The sequence below is a fragment of the Bactrocera tryoni genome, chromosome 4 (genome assembly GCF_016617805.1).
Source record: "Bactrocera tryoni isolate S06 chromosome 4, CSIRO_BtryS06_freeze2, whole genome shotgun sequence".
NCBI lineage: Eukaryota > Metazoa > Arthropoda > Insecta > Diptera > Tephritidae > Bactrocera > Bactrocera tryoni.
In genome coordinates, this window is record NC_052502.1 from 46,963,172 (window position 1) to 46,979,709 (window position 16,538).

Below are 16,538 nucleotides of genomic sequence, written 5' to 3' on the forward strand. Positions count from 1 at the left end.
CTCACTTTTTTGTGTGTGCCTTCGCAGCGTACCGCCCACGCCAATACATTGTTGCATTAGCACAAATTACGACTTTTCGGCAGCAGGCAGCAAACAGCGGGCGAAAAAAAATTATAAGTTAAATTGAAATAGAAAAAAGAACGCAAAAAGGAAAAAAGTACAAATTTTAGAGTGAAAAAATTGCAACAAAAAGTAAAATCTAACAAAAATCGTAAAAAAGTAGAAGAGAACAGCAGCAAAGCCAACTGCAAAATGGGTCAGGAGGATCAGGAGGTGCTAATAAGAGGCGGCAAGGCCACTAGCACATCAGCCGAAAGTTTGGATAATGTAAGTAAATACATACACACACACACAGAAGTGTAAATATAGACAAGCATACAAATATAACTGTAAGTTGGCCGTAAGGATGCACGAATTTCAAATAAATGATGAGGCAAATGAAAGGCAGCTGAAGAGACCAGCCAAACAAGGCAGCAGCGAATGGACAGACACAGAAACATGCATACAGACAGATAGACAGAAACATGCATACAGACAGATAGACAGATAGAAAGACAGACAAACAGACAGACGGACAGCTATAGTACAATGAATGTAGACAAACTTTTCTAATGGCAAATGACAAGTTGTTAGGTAAACAAAAAATCAAAAAGGATCCCAACAAAAAACACACAAATAAGAATGTAGGAAAGCGAATAGAGACACAGTACGCCAGACAGCAATAGTAACGGTCCAATATGCCGTCGCGTGTTGGACTTGATGAAGGCAAGCGCAATTTGGCATTACAAAAAGCCACGGCAAAAAGAAATGTAGATAAGTAGAGCAAATGACTGGGAAGACGCTGTTGAGTGTAATAGCGTGGAAATAAATATAAAAATTAAGAATAAAAATAAAAATAAAAAGAGAAAGAGAAAGAGAAAATTACTTACCACTTGTTTAGAGGCGGCGTGTACCTAGAAAAGAGAGAAAATTAACGTTTTAATTTATTAATTTCGGATTTTTCAGCAGACGCATTGTAGAATTTAATAAAAACGGTAGGAAATTTATAACGTTTCTAAGTAGACAGGCGCAGAATATCAGTTCACAAACTACAAATCACATGAGCTCAGTGCACTCGGCTATGTAAGACACAGCAATACTAAATAGAATTTTCATTAAGGAGGTATTCTAGTTTAGATGCAGGAATTTCAGATTATTTTTGAAGTGTGCTGAAGTAAAGTGTAACCTTACAAGAACATAAAAAAAGATCTAAAAATTAAACAAGTAAGGAAGGGCTAAGTTCGGGTGTCACCGAACATTTTATACTATCGCATGATAAAGTGATAATAATTTACATATTTTTTTATTTTGCTGTAAAATTAATTAGATTAGATCAATTTGTGTACTTTGAGTATTGAATTGTACTTTCATTTCCTAATGTATATATTATACAGAGAAGGCATCAGATGGAATTCAAAATAGCGTTATATTGGAAGAAGGCGTGGTTGTGAACCGATTTCACCCATATTTCGTACATGTCATCAGGGTTTTAAGAAAATATTACATACCGAATTTCATTGAAATCGGTACAGTAGTTCCTGAGATATGGTTTTTGGTCCATAAGTGGGCGACGCCACGCCCATTTTCAATTTTTAAAGAAAGCCTGGGTGCAGCTTCCTTCTGCCATTTCTTCCGTAAAATTTAGTGTTTTTGACGTTTTTTGTTAGTCGGTTAACGCACTTTTAGTGATTTTCAACATAACCTTTGTGTGGGAGGTGGGCGTGGATATTATGCGATTTCTTCCGTTTTTGAACTGTATATGGAAATGCTTGAAGGAAACGACTCTATAAAGTTTGGTTGACATGGAAATGCTTGAAGGAAACGACTCTATAGAGTTTGGTTGACATAGCTAAAGTAGTTTCCGAGATATGTACAAAAAACTTAGTAGGGGCCGGGGCCACGCCCACTTTTCCAAAAAAATTGCGTCCAAATATGCCCCTCCCTAATGCGACCCTTTTTGCCAAATTTCACATTAATATCATTATTTATGGCTTAGTTATGACACTTTATAGGTTTTCGGTGTCCTCCATTTTGTTGGCGTGGCAGTGGGCCGATTTTGCCCATCTTCTAATTAACCTTCTCATGGAGCCAAGAAATACGTGTACCAAGTTTCATCATGATATCTCAATTTTTACTCAAGTTACAGCTTGCACGGATGGACGGACGGACGGACGCACAGACAGACATCCGTATTTCAACTCTACTCGTCACTCTGATCACTTTGGTATATATAACCCGATATGTGACTCTTTTAGTTTTAGGACTTACAAACAACCGTTATGTGAACAAAACTATAATACTCTCCTTAGCAACTTTGTTGCGAGAGTATAAAAATTTCAAATATAAGGTTCCCTACTTTTTTAAGGAAAAAACACAGAATCTTCAAATTTATTGGATAATGTTTATAATCATTCGAAAGAACATTATTTGGCATTTCTTATTTTAAGATTATGTCTTTCAAATGTTGGCCGTGGCTACGTCTCAAATAGTCCAACCGTTCAGTCCAATTTCCGATGACTCGTTCGAGCATTTCGACTAGAAACTGTCGAACGACACTCGTGATGTTTTGCTCCAAGGCCTGAATCGAAGCGGATTTGTTCGCATGGACTTTCGGCTTTACATATTCCCACTGGCAAAAGTCTAATGGCGTGATATCACACGATCTTGGTGTCAATTGACCAGCTCAAAACGTTAAATTATCTGCTCAACGAAGTGTTCTCTCAATAAATCCATCGATCGAAATGCCGCCGTCTGGTTAAAACCAAATGTCGTCAAGATCACGAGCTACAATTTCAGCCATCAAATATTCGATTGTCATGGCGCGATAACGGTCGCCATTGACGGCTACGTTCTCACAGGCATTATTTTTGAAGAAATATGGACCGATGATTCCACTGGCTCACAAACCACACCAAACTGTTATTGTTTCTGGATCAAATGGCAGCTCTTGAAACTTGTTTACATTCCCATTGAGATAAAAATGGAACATATCGCTGAATAAAATTTGGCTCAAAAACGTCGGATCTTCTTGGAACTTTTCAAGCCATGGAGCGTAGCAATATCGCTTAGGAAGGTCGACCGGCTTCAGTTCTAGCACATAAAAAATACATATTTTTGTTTCTAGACAAAATGCATATAGAAGAAGGAGTAGGAACATATGGTATATTATAGATGATAACGAATGCAGTTTACATGCGGACAATTTGGGTAGTAAATTTTTGCAAACACCTTGAAATATTACCTTCGTATTTATTTCTTAAAACATTACTTTTTTTTTTGTTCTCGAACTCATCCTATCTTACTTCTTCATATTTCTTATGCTATTTTTAGAATTATGCAATATGAAAATGCAAAAGCTATCGACATTGCTGAGAAATGTGTCAATCGAATTCTTTATTACTTCTCGGACTATTCTATTTATTTATGCATTCTAAAGCAAATATGTATGCAAATAGTATCTGTATATACATATACAAATGTATATACTTGTATACATAAATATATCAAATAAATAACTATGAGTGCATTTCTTAATAGTTACATAGTAAACACATGTGTACAATAAAGCGTAACTAACGGTTTTGTGGTTTTATTTCACCGGTATGGGAACAAGCACCACATGCAGTTACTCGTATCTCCATAACTACCCAATTGGAAAATTAATGATAGTTGCACATGCAACGGTGTTTTCAATGTGGGCTTTAGAGTTTTGATATTAAATATCAATATAATTGAATTCTTCGTCTTGAATTAGCAAAAGATCAAAAATATGGATTTTGTATCACACATAGATTCCTATCAATTTGTACAGCAGTTTTCCATTACTTTTAGATCTTGATGGAACCGCTTTCTCTGTTTCTTGCTATTATAATTTATTCAGAGTGTAGTTTAAGGTAGTAGTCCGGTAACTTATGCCTATTTTCATGACTTCTTTGGAGGGTAGTTTTTCATAGGAAAATAAAAATGAATTATCTGCAATATTTAGAGTATTTTTATTTACATATTGAAAATTTAAAAAAATTAATACTTTATTACTATTATATTATTATTGTCACTCGAAGTTGGAACCTCAAAAAAAATGCACGTGGGTGGCCTAGGTGATTTTAGCTCTTTATGTTATCTGAAATCAAATATTCTTGATTATTCTTAATCTATAGATCTGTCATTCTCTTCGGAACTAATGAAGTTAAATTTCAAGGCTAAATAACAAAATGGCGGACTTTGAAAAAAGTCCTTTTATTTTAGCAAAGAAAGGGTTGAAAAATAAAAAGTAGTTCTCGTTAGTACCGACGAGAACTATAAGTGGTAGAACAGCCTGTTAAAATTTGAAAGCAATCGGTTCAAAGAAAGTTAGGACCCGGGCCGACCAAAAAAACAACAATGTTTAAAGAAAAACGCGTTTAAAGTTCAACAACTCTGAGAGTGAGGACTCCGAGGCGCTGAAGGAAACTCGTTATAACTCCCGAAAAATTTTGAATTTCTCTCTGAAATTTTCACAGTATATTCTCAAGACATTGTACTTTCAAATCAAGCAAAAAAAAATTCGATTTTTTGAACCCAAGTTACCAGACTACTACCTTAAGTAAATACTCTTATTTGCTCCTAGAGTATGAAAATTTTGTAGCTTATTTTACTCAAATTCTTCGTAATCTGGTGCTGTATGGTTACCTTACTAAGCTTAATTAAAACAATATTCTTCCACCTTTAACACTTTTACAAAATTGCTTTGTCATTCCCAACGTTTTTCACGTTTGAAATCAGTTCGTTCATTTTGAAAAAAAAATGGCATAGATGTCTCACCCTGCCAATCACTTACATCGGTGCTTGATGAATTTGAAGCAGAGTTTTCAAAACTCCATTTAACTCTAAAAATAAATAATTAATTTAATGGACTTAAGCAGAAATGTATATTTAGTTTGAAAGTAATTTCTTTTCTAGTTCTCAGTGTCCTACCGGGTGTCTTCGAACATAAATGTACTGTATATTATATAAGTAAAATAAAGTTGAAAATTCCATTCATGCGAATATTTGTTTTGCGGTTACCTTTAGGCGCCGTTGGAAAGCGCTTCCAACTACAGCGCCTCATACTAGTTATACTTATATTATCTTACTCAAACTACTACGTCTAAAGCCAATCGACTAAGTCAAGCGAAAAACGAATAGGAATACGTGGATATGCGAAATACTACACGAAGATGTTATGCTCAGATGAGCAATTTTCTGATTGTCTCGGTGCTTATATTAAATATTTTCGTCAAACTAAATACTTTCAATAATAATATCTTGAATGCTAGTAAGTTCTGTATTGATAATGCCAAGAATGAATTTTAAAATTTATGGAAAGAAAGAACAATCACTTCCATCTTGAGTGAAATCAGTTGAGATGTGTAAAATTTTTTTTTAAATACAGTCATCTTAAATAAGTAGTACAACGAATAGAAGAATCATTTTATTCTTGAGCGCTTAAAATTAATGAAAAACTGTGGGTTAATTTACCGTAAACTAGTACCGTACTAGTAAAGTTTCACTTTGAAGTCTTATTTGTTAAAGTTGGACATGGAAGGATATTGTTTTAGTGAGATTTCTAAAAAAAAATCCGTACTTAGTATTAAAAAGTAGAAAAGTGGAATATTCCATGGTCCACAAATATGCCAATTAAAGAAAGATACAGATTAAATCAAGGTTACAATTGTTAAGGAAACTGAAGCTTGAAAAAAGTTTGTTTTCGTAGATTATGAAGAAATTGTGCAATATAAGCTGGCAACTGTTAGAATCTAAGAACAATTTAAAGAGAGCCACCAATATCTGAAAGTGGTGGAAAACTCGTATTAAAGTTGTTCATATCGTCATATGATCGCAGACTACTCTTGTTACTTAAAATGAGATTATCAACTGAAAAATTGTAAAAGAAATCCTCATAGAGGTTTTAAATTGAAATATAACATATGTTTTTGACAGTTGTTTCTGTGCATACTTTGATGCATCCTTATTTTTCTAAACAAAATTGATTAATTTCGAGGCTCCTTACTTTTTTAAAGAGAAAAAATAGAAACTTCGAATTTAATGGGTAATGTTTATTATCATTCTATTATTCGTTATAGTTTATTTTTTGAAGATTATCTCTTTCAAATGTTGGTCACGGCTACGCGTCAGATGTTCCATCCGTTGAGTCCAATTTTCGATGACTCGTTCGAGCATTTCGACTAGTAACTGGCGAATTACGCCCGTGATGTTATGCTCCGTGGTCTAAATCGAAGCGGGATTGTTCGCATTGACTTTCGAGTTTACATATCCTCACAGGAGAAAATCTAACGGTGTGATATCTCACGAACGACCAGCCCAAAACTTGAAATGCGGCGTCGACTTGTTGAAACCAAATGTCGCCGAGATCACGAGTTTCAATTTCAGGCATCAAATAGTCGCTATAACGGTCGCCATTGACGGTTATGTTTTCACCGGCATCATTTTTGAAGAAATATGGGCCGATGATTCCATCTGCCTACAAGACACATCAAATCGTTGATTTTTATGGTTGAAATGGCAGCTCTTGAATCTCTCCAGGTTGCTCTTCGTCTCATATTGCGGCAATTTTGCTTATTTACATACCCATTGAACCAGAAATAGACCTCATCGCTGAACAAAACTTGACTGGAAAACGACGGACCTTCTTGGAATCTTGGATCTTGTTTTCAAGAGCGAAGTGATGTCCTTTTGAAAGGTCGAACGGCTTCAGTTCTTGCACGAGCTGTATTTTGCATGCTTTCAGTTTAAGATATCGGGTAAAATGCGCCAAAATCGTGCCATACGTCAGTCCCGAGTTGCTGCGAACGGCGACGAGTCGACTCTTCACGGTCTTCGAGTACACTCTCAGCTACGGCTGCTATTTTTCTTCACAAGGTGCTGGACGTGGTCTATTCGGTCGAATTTTATCAAATAATGAACACTGGGTGCTGCGAAAAGTACGCTCAGCAGTCCGATTATGTTGACCATAAGTTGAGCGAAGCGCGCTTAAAACATTCTTTACACAATGTGAATTTTCGTAATAAAGTTGAACGATTTGCAAACGTTCTTCAGGCTTAAGTATTTCCATGATGAAATGCAAGCAATATTAAATAAAAGTAACATGACAACTTGACACGACTCACGAGTGATCTGTTCACCCGTGGATCTTGGATAACCCGTTATAATGAGTCTGAAGGGATTACAAAAGACTAGACAAATTTTTAAGGAATATATACAAAGATCGAAATAAGAAATGTACGAGTACGTTCTACATAACATATTATGTATTTTGGGATAATGAGTGAAAACGTGTATCCAGATAAATGGTGTGAATACAAATACACATATTTACATTATTTTATCCCCTGTTTTATATCACGGTGCATACCAATGTGATATCTTTCACTTTTAGTGGAAGTGCATGTATACATGCCTACATACTATATGTATGTATATGTAAATACACATATAAATCATTACGTACTAAGCTTATGTTTTCAGTTATCAAAGTCATTAGCTTCAACGAGTTGTTGAAACGGTGTTATAGCAACCGAGGGTATTTGTATAAGTATTTGTACATGCACTTGTACGCATGTATGTATGAGCATAAAGCTGAGCATCGGTATACAACTGTAAACGATTCTCTCCGAAACTTTGGAAGCACAAATCAAAGTTTATCTGGAGATTTTTATGTTTGATTTAGTACGCAGACTAAATAAATAACATTCCCTTTTTATCTAGCATTTATTTATTTTAGACGAGCATGCTCATATGCAGCGTGAGTGACAGCATATTTGTACAAAGATGTACGTTTAGTTTCTTTTCTAAAGACGAATTTATAATTTTCGAAAAGTTGAGATTTTTTTGGACTAAACTCCACTCTAGGGACAGTATTACATAAATAGAATACGGAGAAAGAAAAATATTTCTATCCTATCCGTTGTAGAGTAAACGAGTTTTGTTGTGTAAGACTCTGCATTTAAATGCATTTTCTAGAAACTTCAGTGTGTAAATCGGACGATAAAGATACTCGAAAACATATCGATCTCAAATTTTGCAAACGGCCTTTTGCTCCACAAAGAAATAGCTGTCGGCACCACACCACCGCACCACTGTAGCATATAGCTGTCATACACACCAAAAGATAACAAATAAGGAAGGGCTAAGTTCAGGTGCAACCATACATTTTTTACTACAGAAAATTGCAGGCATCAAATCTAGAGAACTACCTTAAGGTGTAAAACGTCAACGAGAGGATCGAAATCTAAACAGTTTTATATGTACATACATTTACTCTATATAACTAATACACTGACCGTACTGAGTATATGGAAGTTAGGGTAGTATCGACCTGATTTTATACTAAAAAAGGTTTCCTGGATTTCATAAAGGTACCGCACATGCAATCACCAAGTCAGGCGGATGTTCAAAAATCCTGACATTAGTTATGTATATGGGAGTAGGTAAAATTTTCGCATAATTGTATATAATTTAGGCACAAGATACACTGTTATGAGGAAACCACTTTCTATACTTTCATTGAGATAACTCAAATATTGGCCGATAAGTATATCAAGCAGTAGTATATGGGGACGCAAGGAAGTATTGACCCGATGCAACCCATTTATAATACACAGAAATACTATTGTCAGGAAAGGTTTCTGTCTGAATTTCAATTGTATCTCTCACATTGATCGATATTTTCGTTTAAAAGTCAACTATAGATACAGAGATCCACATAATAAGCTCTTTTTGAAGATTTCGATCCCAAAAATTATAAAACTACTCAAATTTTAGATTAAAAATTTGTATTCACGATTTCCTGATATAAAATTTTTAAAAAATATTATTACAAATTTTAACCGTCAACCACCGACGCCACAGGCGAAACAATTTTCCCACAAATCTCAAAATTCAAACGGAGTTTTTCAAAAATATACCACTAATTGTCAATTGTGCGCGGATTTGATATGGTTTCACACCACACGCAACCAAAAACCACCAACCATTGACCAATTGGCCATTCATAGAGTGTCAAGCAAATGTACAGTTAAAGCCACCCTCTGACACACAGCACGCTCAGCTTGCATTCATTCATGATAGCAGCTAAGCTTTGAAGGCAGCGACAAAAAGACCGAACAACTCTTTGAAAAAGAAGAAAAAAAATACATATTTACATATATTTCAAATAAAAACAAAATAACAGTAAACCATAAACAAAACTAAATAACGACTAAGCAAAAAATTAAATAAAAAATCAAATAACCAACAAAATGTCAAAAAACTCACACGTGAATTTTTTTTTAGAATTAAAAAAGCTAAAATGAATATGCAACAAAAAGAAAAAACAATTACCGGCAGTTTGCCCTAAGCAGTTCACAATGCACACAACAACAAATAAAAATAAAACATAGACATATTTTATTTAGAATTACCTAATTTCCCTGAACAAATATACACTTAACACTGTGTACTTTGCGCATTTGTTGTTATTGTTTTTATAATGTGTTATAAAACCTCAAAGGAATAACACAATTACAATTTCCCGCCAAATATGCGCACTCTCCTCTCCACCGATTTCCATTACGGCGCTATGCAATTTATTCGTCAGCTTGTGGTCACTTCTGCAGCTTGTTGAAACTTAGATGAAAATTGGCAGTAATAATCATAAAAAGAATAACGAAAACCGTTAAACACAACGGCAACGATGTGAATATGAAGATCCGTATAATTTAAGCAAAACAGCCAAAAGCAGGTGGGAGAGTAATTTTATTTTTGTGTTTTTCCCCTGGGGCAGATGGTGTGTTGAGACACGCTGTTAGTATATTAAGTAATATAATAGGTATGATCTGGACCTGACGCTGGCCATGAATGCCAGAGAACAAGTGCATGTTAAGTATTATCAGCGAAAAGCCACAAGCAATTGGGGAGTGAGAACAGAAGTTGTGTGCACATTTAGGCAGCCCATGCAATTAATTTGCGCCAGGCAGTGGCAAAGCAAGCGTACACAGGAAAAACTGTTGACTTCGGCTGCACCGAACCTATAATAACCTGCACAGGGGCATTTCTTAAAGCAAAGAAGGGTATAAAAAGATTTGTATCTAGATTTTGTTCAGCCAATTTACAAAATGTCGTGAAGATATCTTATGAAATAAAAAAGTTGTCTATACAAAAGCTTGATTTGGATCGGTCAGTTTGTAAGAAAACTATATGCTATAGTTTTCTGATATTGGCGGTTCCTACAAATGGATAGCTTCTTGAAGAAAAAATGACGTGCGCAAACTTTCAGTTCGATATCTCAAACACTGAGGAGCTGGCTCTACCCCATATACAAGCCGACGAACTAAATCGACTCAGCTCGATCCTTTATATGTACATACATACATACATATATATATGTATATATTTTACAGAGTCTCCAACATTCTTCTAAGTGTTACAAACTGCGTGTTTAACTTAGTACACCCTGTTCGGGGTATAACAAAAATAAACGCAATATGCGGCAAGAAAAATTATCAAGTGAAAATTTAATATCCGTTAAATGTTGAAAAAGAAGGAAACATAATGGCGTTAAGTCGACGAAAAGCAAAAAACGCAGACACATCACGTCCCATGTCCAAGTAAGCAAAAGAAAACATCTGAAGACAATATATTGTTGTTCTTGTTGTTAATTTTCTTATTGGAGAGCGAAACTGCTGCGATGGCTGCTTATTTCATTTCACTTGCATAGCTTAAATGACACATGAAATGCTTCACAAACAAGAAATTTAAATAAAATATTGTATTCCAACGTCTGCCGCAAGTTAAACTTTTAGCGACCGACAGCTGAAGGGATGATGGTATTAAATATCTTCACTTTCGATTGGCACATCAAAATAAAAATGCTGCTGCACGGTGAAATGGAAATTCAATTAAACAACGGCTGAACACAAGCGTATGCGAACAGCTGTTAACGGATGCTGCATGTAATGCCGGCTGCAGTTATAATCCTCTAAATCAAGTGCTAGGAAAATTGTATTTTCTTATTGGAACACTGAAGCATTACACACAACAAAATACATATGTATGTACATATGTGCTGAAATATGTAAAAGCAGTTGGCGATTATAAATATAAGCTAAAGCGTGAAGAATGGTGGAATTCCTCCATTCTTGTGCAGCCACGCATATTTGCAGTTAGAACATTCCACAATTGTCTTACTACTACAACAATAAGAACGAAACAGTTACTACTCACCAATGCCGCTTCGAAGTTGTACGCAATTTCAATTTCTGCTCGCACTTTTTCCACTACATTTATATTTATTTCCATTCACATACACTTAATTACACATTTAACATTGCACAAATTAACACATTACATTTGTTAACACAATTTTACCGGCTATTAAACGCGCACTTAACTTTTTGGCTTCGTTTCACTTTCCACTTTAATTCCAACTGCTGGTCTCGTAAGGTTGCCAGCTGATGCTTAAAAAGCTGAAGTTTGCATACGAAATGTGGGTGATAAAAGCGAAAGTATGGAAAGCGGATATGATCAAATGATTGATGGCAATTTGAAATGTGTAAACATGTGTGTGTATGTGTGTAAGGTGGCAACACAAGCCCTACCGTTTGTAGCACGGATGTGGTCAGTTAGTGAACGTTTATTGCTATTTGCTTTATTTCGGTGTTCTTATTGGAAAATGGAAAGATTTTTGACAAATAGGAATCATGCTGCGGTTCATTGACATTTTCGTCAGAAAAGAAATTTATTTTAAGAAAACCTAGTGAGCTTAAAAATTTATTGAAGACAAGCTATGCTTACAACAAGAATTTGGTAAAAAAGAGAGTGATTTAAATAAAATAAAAAAGTGTAAGCATACAACAAAAGTGTGGAAGGCGATGGTAATGACACACTTCTGTCTACGAATGAGTGAGGTTAAAGGATTATATCCACTTGTAAAAAAGTCGTTTTAATTGTTTTTACATATTTGTCTGTATATCAGAGTATATTTTCCTAGAATTTCAGGTAGTTACGGCAAATAGTCTTGGATATATGAACGTGCTTATAAGAATTTTTTTCGTGTTTTTCTCGAAACGCCGTTTTGATAGGCGGTGAGGAAAGTGTCTCAGAAACGACTAGACCCAACGACTTCAAATGTTTATCCAATCAGCGAAAGAAGACATACTTTTTTTCCTCTCTCCTCCTGGAGACTAGCTTTGGCATCTGAGGAATCCATAATTTTTTTGATGTAATTATAATAGTTCTATGCTTGTGTATGTATTTTCGCATACTAGAAATCGCTTATGAAAGACCATTGCCATTAGAAGAAGACAAAAGAAGTTATACAAATTTCGCATCCTTCTTTTGTGGCACAGCTTTAAAGGAGAAAACCACAAATATGATGAGAATCTTGAGGTCTTACTTGCAATTCCTTGTGTATTTCTTCTCAACAAACGTATGTGCATCTATGAATTTCTTAACAAAGTAAGGCAGAAATACGTAACAAGAAGTGTTTGAACTACAAACTTTTAATTTCTACGGTACACAGACAGACAGTATTTATTCCCCTGCTATGCCTTAACAACTTTATGCTCAAACCAATTAATTTGTGAAACAATCTGTTAATGTTTGTAGCCACTTTAGCCTAAGCCCCTTAGCTAACTTTCAGCCCACCAGCTCGCATGTAGTGAACTTTTAAGATTTGTGCTTGAAAAGAATTTTTTATGCCTACTCCAACAGTTTCCAATTGTTTTTTTTTTTTCATTTTACTTTGAAGTTCTTCGCTGTTAAGCCTACAAATTTGCTTAACCGCCAACAGGCAGCAAGCACAGTCTAACATGCCTTGGTGTTCGCAGCTTCGTACCTTTTTTGTGCTACAATTTACAGAATTCCTCGAGAAAAATCCAATTTGCACTTTCAACAGGCGCCGACGCGACTTATGCACCATTCGTCCCTGCTTATTTATGTTATTACTTTGTTATTCATATATTATGGTGGATAGAGGATGGAAACTACTTTAAGCTAATTTCGTGAGAAGATAACTCGCTTACTTGTAGACTCCTTTCGTAAATAAACCCAGCTTGAGTTTGGGCTTATGCGGCAAAAAGGTTTAAAATTACGTTATTCGCAATAAATAATAATGCTATTTTATAAGTTAAATATTTTATCTTCATTTTCGTGCACCTTATGCCCACTAGAGCCATAAATTAGCGTATAATTTTAAATTACTTCTAACAACATGTTTTTTTACTTTCCAGAACAATGAGCAGTCCTACGAGCAGTCTTCCATAAATCAAGGGTTTAGTAAAAATTACGGTACACTCTCACCACCATCGCCAACACTCACAGCGGATAATCTTACTTACTCTTGGTATAATTTGGATGTTTTCGGTGCTGTGCACCAGCCGGGTTCGGGTTGGAAGCAACTGCTGAATCGTGTAAAAGGTGTTTTATGCAATGAACGTCACATTCCTGCGCCGCGCAAACACCTCTTGAAAAACGGTAAATAGCAAATTAAGTAGATTTAATTATTTTGCTCGCGTTTTACACTCTCAAACTGCTCAATTTGTTTTTTAGTTTCTGGCGTCGCTTATCCGGGTGAATTGCTAGCGATCATGGGCAGCTCTGGTGCCGGTAAAACTACACTTCTGAATGCGATTGCTTTTCGCTCATCGAAAGGTGTACAAATATCTCCATCCACCGTACGCTTGCTCAACGGTCATCCGATTGATGCCAAGGAAATGCAAGCACGTTGTGCTTATGTTCAACAAGATGATCTTTTCATTGGTTCACTCACCGCACGAGAACACCTCATTTTCCAGGCAATGGTGCGTATGCCAAGGCATACGACGAAAAAACAAAAGATACAACGTGTGGATCAGGTTATACAAGATCTCTCGCTGGGAAAATGCCAGAATACTTTAATTGGCGTGCCGGGTCGTGTGAAAGGCTTATCCGGTGGCGAACGTAAACGCTTGGCATTTGCTTCGGAAGCGCTAACGGATCCACCACTATTGATTTGTGACGAACCTACTTCGGGTTTAGACTCATTTATGGCACACAGCGTCGTACAGGTGTTGAAGAAACTATCGCAGAAAGGCAAAACAGTCATATTGACAATACATCAACCATCTTCCGAGTTATTTGAACTTTTCGACAAAATATTGCTCATGGCTGAAGGTAGAGTCGCCTTTCTGGGTACACCGGGCGAAGCGGTAGACTTTTTTTCATAGTGAGTGACCGCATTTCACTTAATTCATCCTAACCTATGTTTCTCTTAATTTCAAACTTTGCATTTTATGTATTCATCTTTTTAACTCTCTAGCATCGGAGCTCAATGTCCGAACAATTACAACCCAGCAGATTTTTACGTACAAGTTTTGGCCGTTGTGCCTGGCCGGGAAGCGGAGTCACGTGACCGTATAGCCAAAATTTGTGATAATTTTGCAGTTGGAAAGTAAGTAGCTCTCGCAAACAACACTTTACTATGCTTAATGTCTTCCGTTCCCGAGCAGGGTCTCTCGCGAGATGGAACAAAATTTTCAAAAACTGGAGAAATCCAATGGCTTAAACAAAGAGGACGAGAATGGATTTACATATAAAGCTTCATGGTTTATGCAGTTTCGTGCGGTCCTTTGGCGCTCGTGGCTGTCAGTGTTGAAGGAACCGTTATTAGTGAAAGTGCGCCTATTTCAAACGACGGTACGAGCATTCCTATACCGTTATAATGGATTATTTGCGACTTGATGCACTAATGTCTTTCATTTTAGATGGTTGCTGTTCTTATTGGACTGATCTTTCTGGGACAACAATTAACCCAAGTCGGTGTGATGAACATTAACGGTGCCATTTTCCTATTTTTAACCAATATGACGTTTCAGAATGCCTTTGCTACAATAACTGTAAGCTACATATTGCATATTTTTGCCCAACTCAACATTGTATTTTACAGGTTTTTACATCCGAACTGCCTGTATTCATACGTGAGACGCGCAGCCGACTTTATCGCTGTGACACTTACTTCCTCGGGAAAACAATTGCCGAACTGCCACTCTTCTTGATTGTTCCGTTACTCTTTACAGCCATCGCTTACCCAATGATTGGCTTGCGTCCTGGTATTGATCATTTCCTAACAGCGCTGGCGCTTGTTACATTGGTTGCCAATGTTTCGACATCTTTTGGCTATTTGATTTCGTGCGCCTGCTCGTCGACATCAATGGCGCTCTCCGTGGGCCCACCTGTTATCATACCATTTCTACTTTTCGGCGGCTTCTTTTTGAACTCCGGCTCGGTGCCGGTGTACTTCAAGTGGCTGTCGTATTTATCGTGGTTCCGTTATGCCAATGAAGGATTATTAATCAACCAGTGGGCTGATGTAAAACCTGGCGAAATTACTTGCACTTCATCCAATACCACCTGTCCTAGCTCAGGTGAGGTTATACTGGAGACGTTGAATTTTTCGGCGAGTGATTTACCATTCGATTTTATTGGATTGGCTTTGCTCATTGTTGGTTTTCGGATATCCGCGTATATAGCATTGAGAGTGCGCGCTAGACGCAAAGAGTAAAATGAGGACGAAAAAGACTAGTTTCCAGTTTAGTTTTTTGGTATTAAATATCTAGTTTTGTATGCGTTTTTTTCATATAATAAATCGATAATTTTGGCAAAAAAGTGTTTTTCTCTCGGCGAAAGTACATATGCTGAATGAACTTCAGACATGTCAAGACGCTGAACTCCATACAATAACAGGATGCTTCTTGATGTCTCCCATCGAACGCCTGCTCAATGAGGACTGTATGCTTCCGGGAAAGGAACATGATGCACTTCCTTTAATCAGCTTCTGCTAAGACTCTTTCGTAGAAATCATTCTTGCTATAATATGTTTGGAGCGGAATCGCCTTTTAGGTTCAGTCACACACTGAACGCCATTAAAATTAGAGTTACAAACTTTCACAGCCTCCGCCCCAGTGAATGGCGTACTTAGAGTCGAAACTACACCATATACGCATATACAACAAAAAAAAAAACGGAGTTGCCTTAGCCAAACTTCGTTTTCCAAACCTCCCTATCCAGAATATACCCTCAACACTAAATGTTTGCCCTGCATGCAAGGAATCTACATCCTCGCACTAACCTGCTCTTTGTATACCCTATGTATTCCATATCTAACATCCTTCTCTTTATGATCCTACCCCTTAAAATAGCACCTTACTGGGACACCTGTTTGATGAATTTGGTCATAACTAACTACACAACAGGGTCTATTTAACCGCTACAAAAATAAAAACAAACTGTCGGAATGTGTTGAACCACTACAACAACAGCCGTTATTAGAAAATAATTTATCGCTTTTTTTTTTGTATTTAATTTTATAATATGTTTATAATTAAAAGCATAATTAGAATATTTTTTAAAGAAATGGCAATAAATTTTCAATTTCGTTTCCTATTATTTTTTCAAGTGGCTACACCGCCGTCCGCTTCCGAAAAATTTCAAATTTTTATATTTCCATT

The 16,538-nt window shown here is 36.3% G+C and overlaps 1 protein-coding gene and 1 long non-coding RNA gene across 2 annotated transcripts in view; one reads left to right on the forward strand and one right to left on the reverse strand.

Annotated features, from left to right (window-relative positions):
* The first annotated feature begins 252 nt into the window (after positions 1–252).
* On the forward strand, positions 253–15,592 carry LOC120776067 (protein white). Its single transcript, XM_040106531.1, has 7 exons — positions 253–327; positions 13,284–13,527; positions 13,603–14,257; positions 14,351–14,482; positions 14,541–14,727; positions 14,796–14,927; positions 14,978–15,592. Exons 1-7 carry the CDS (start codon positions 253–255, stop codon positions 15,590–15,592), a joined length of 2,040 nt encoding a protein of 679 aa, XP_039962465.1.
* The window catches only part of LOC120776070, a 161,324-nt gene continuing 145,715 nt past the window's right edge, over positions 930–16,538 (reverse strand). Inside the window, exon 4 of the long non-coding RNA XR_005705381.1 lies at positions 930–953. This is a non-coding gene — a long non-coding RNA (uncharacterized LOC120776070). The remainder of the gene's footprint in view (positions 954–16,538) is intronic.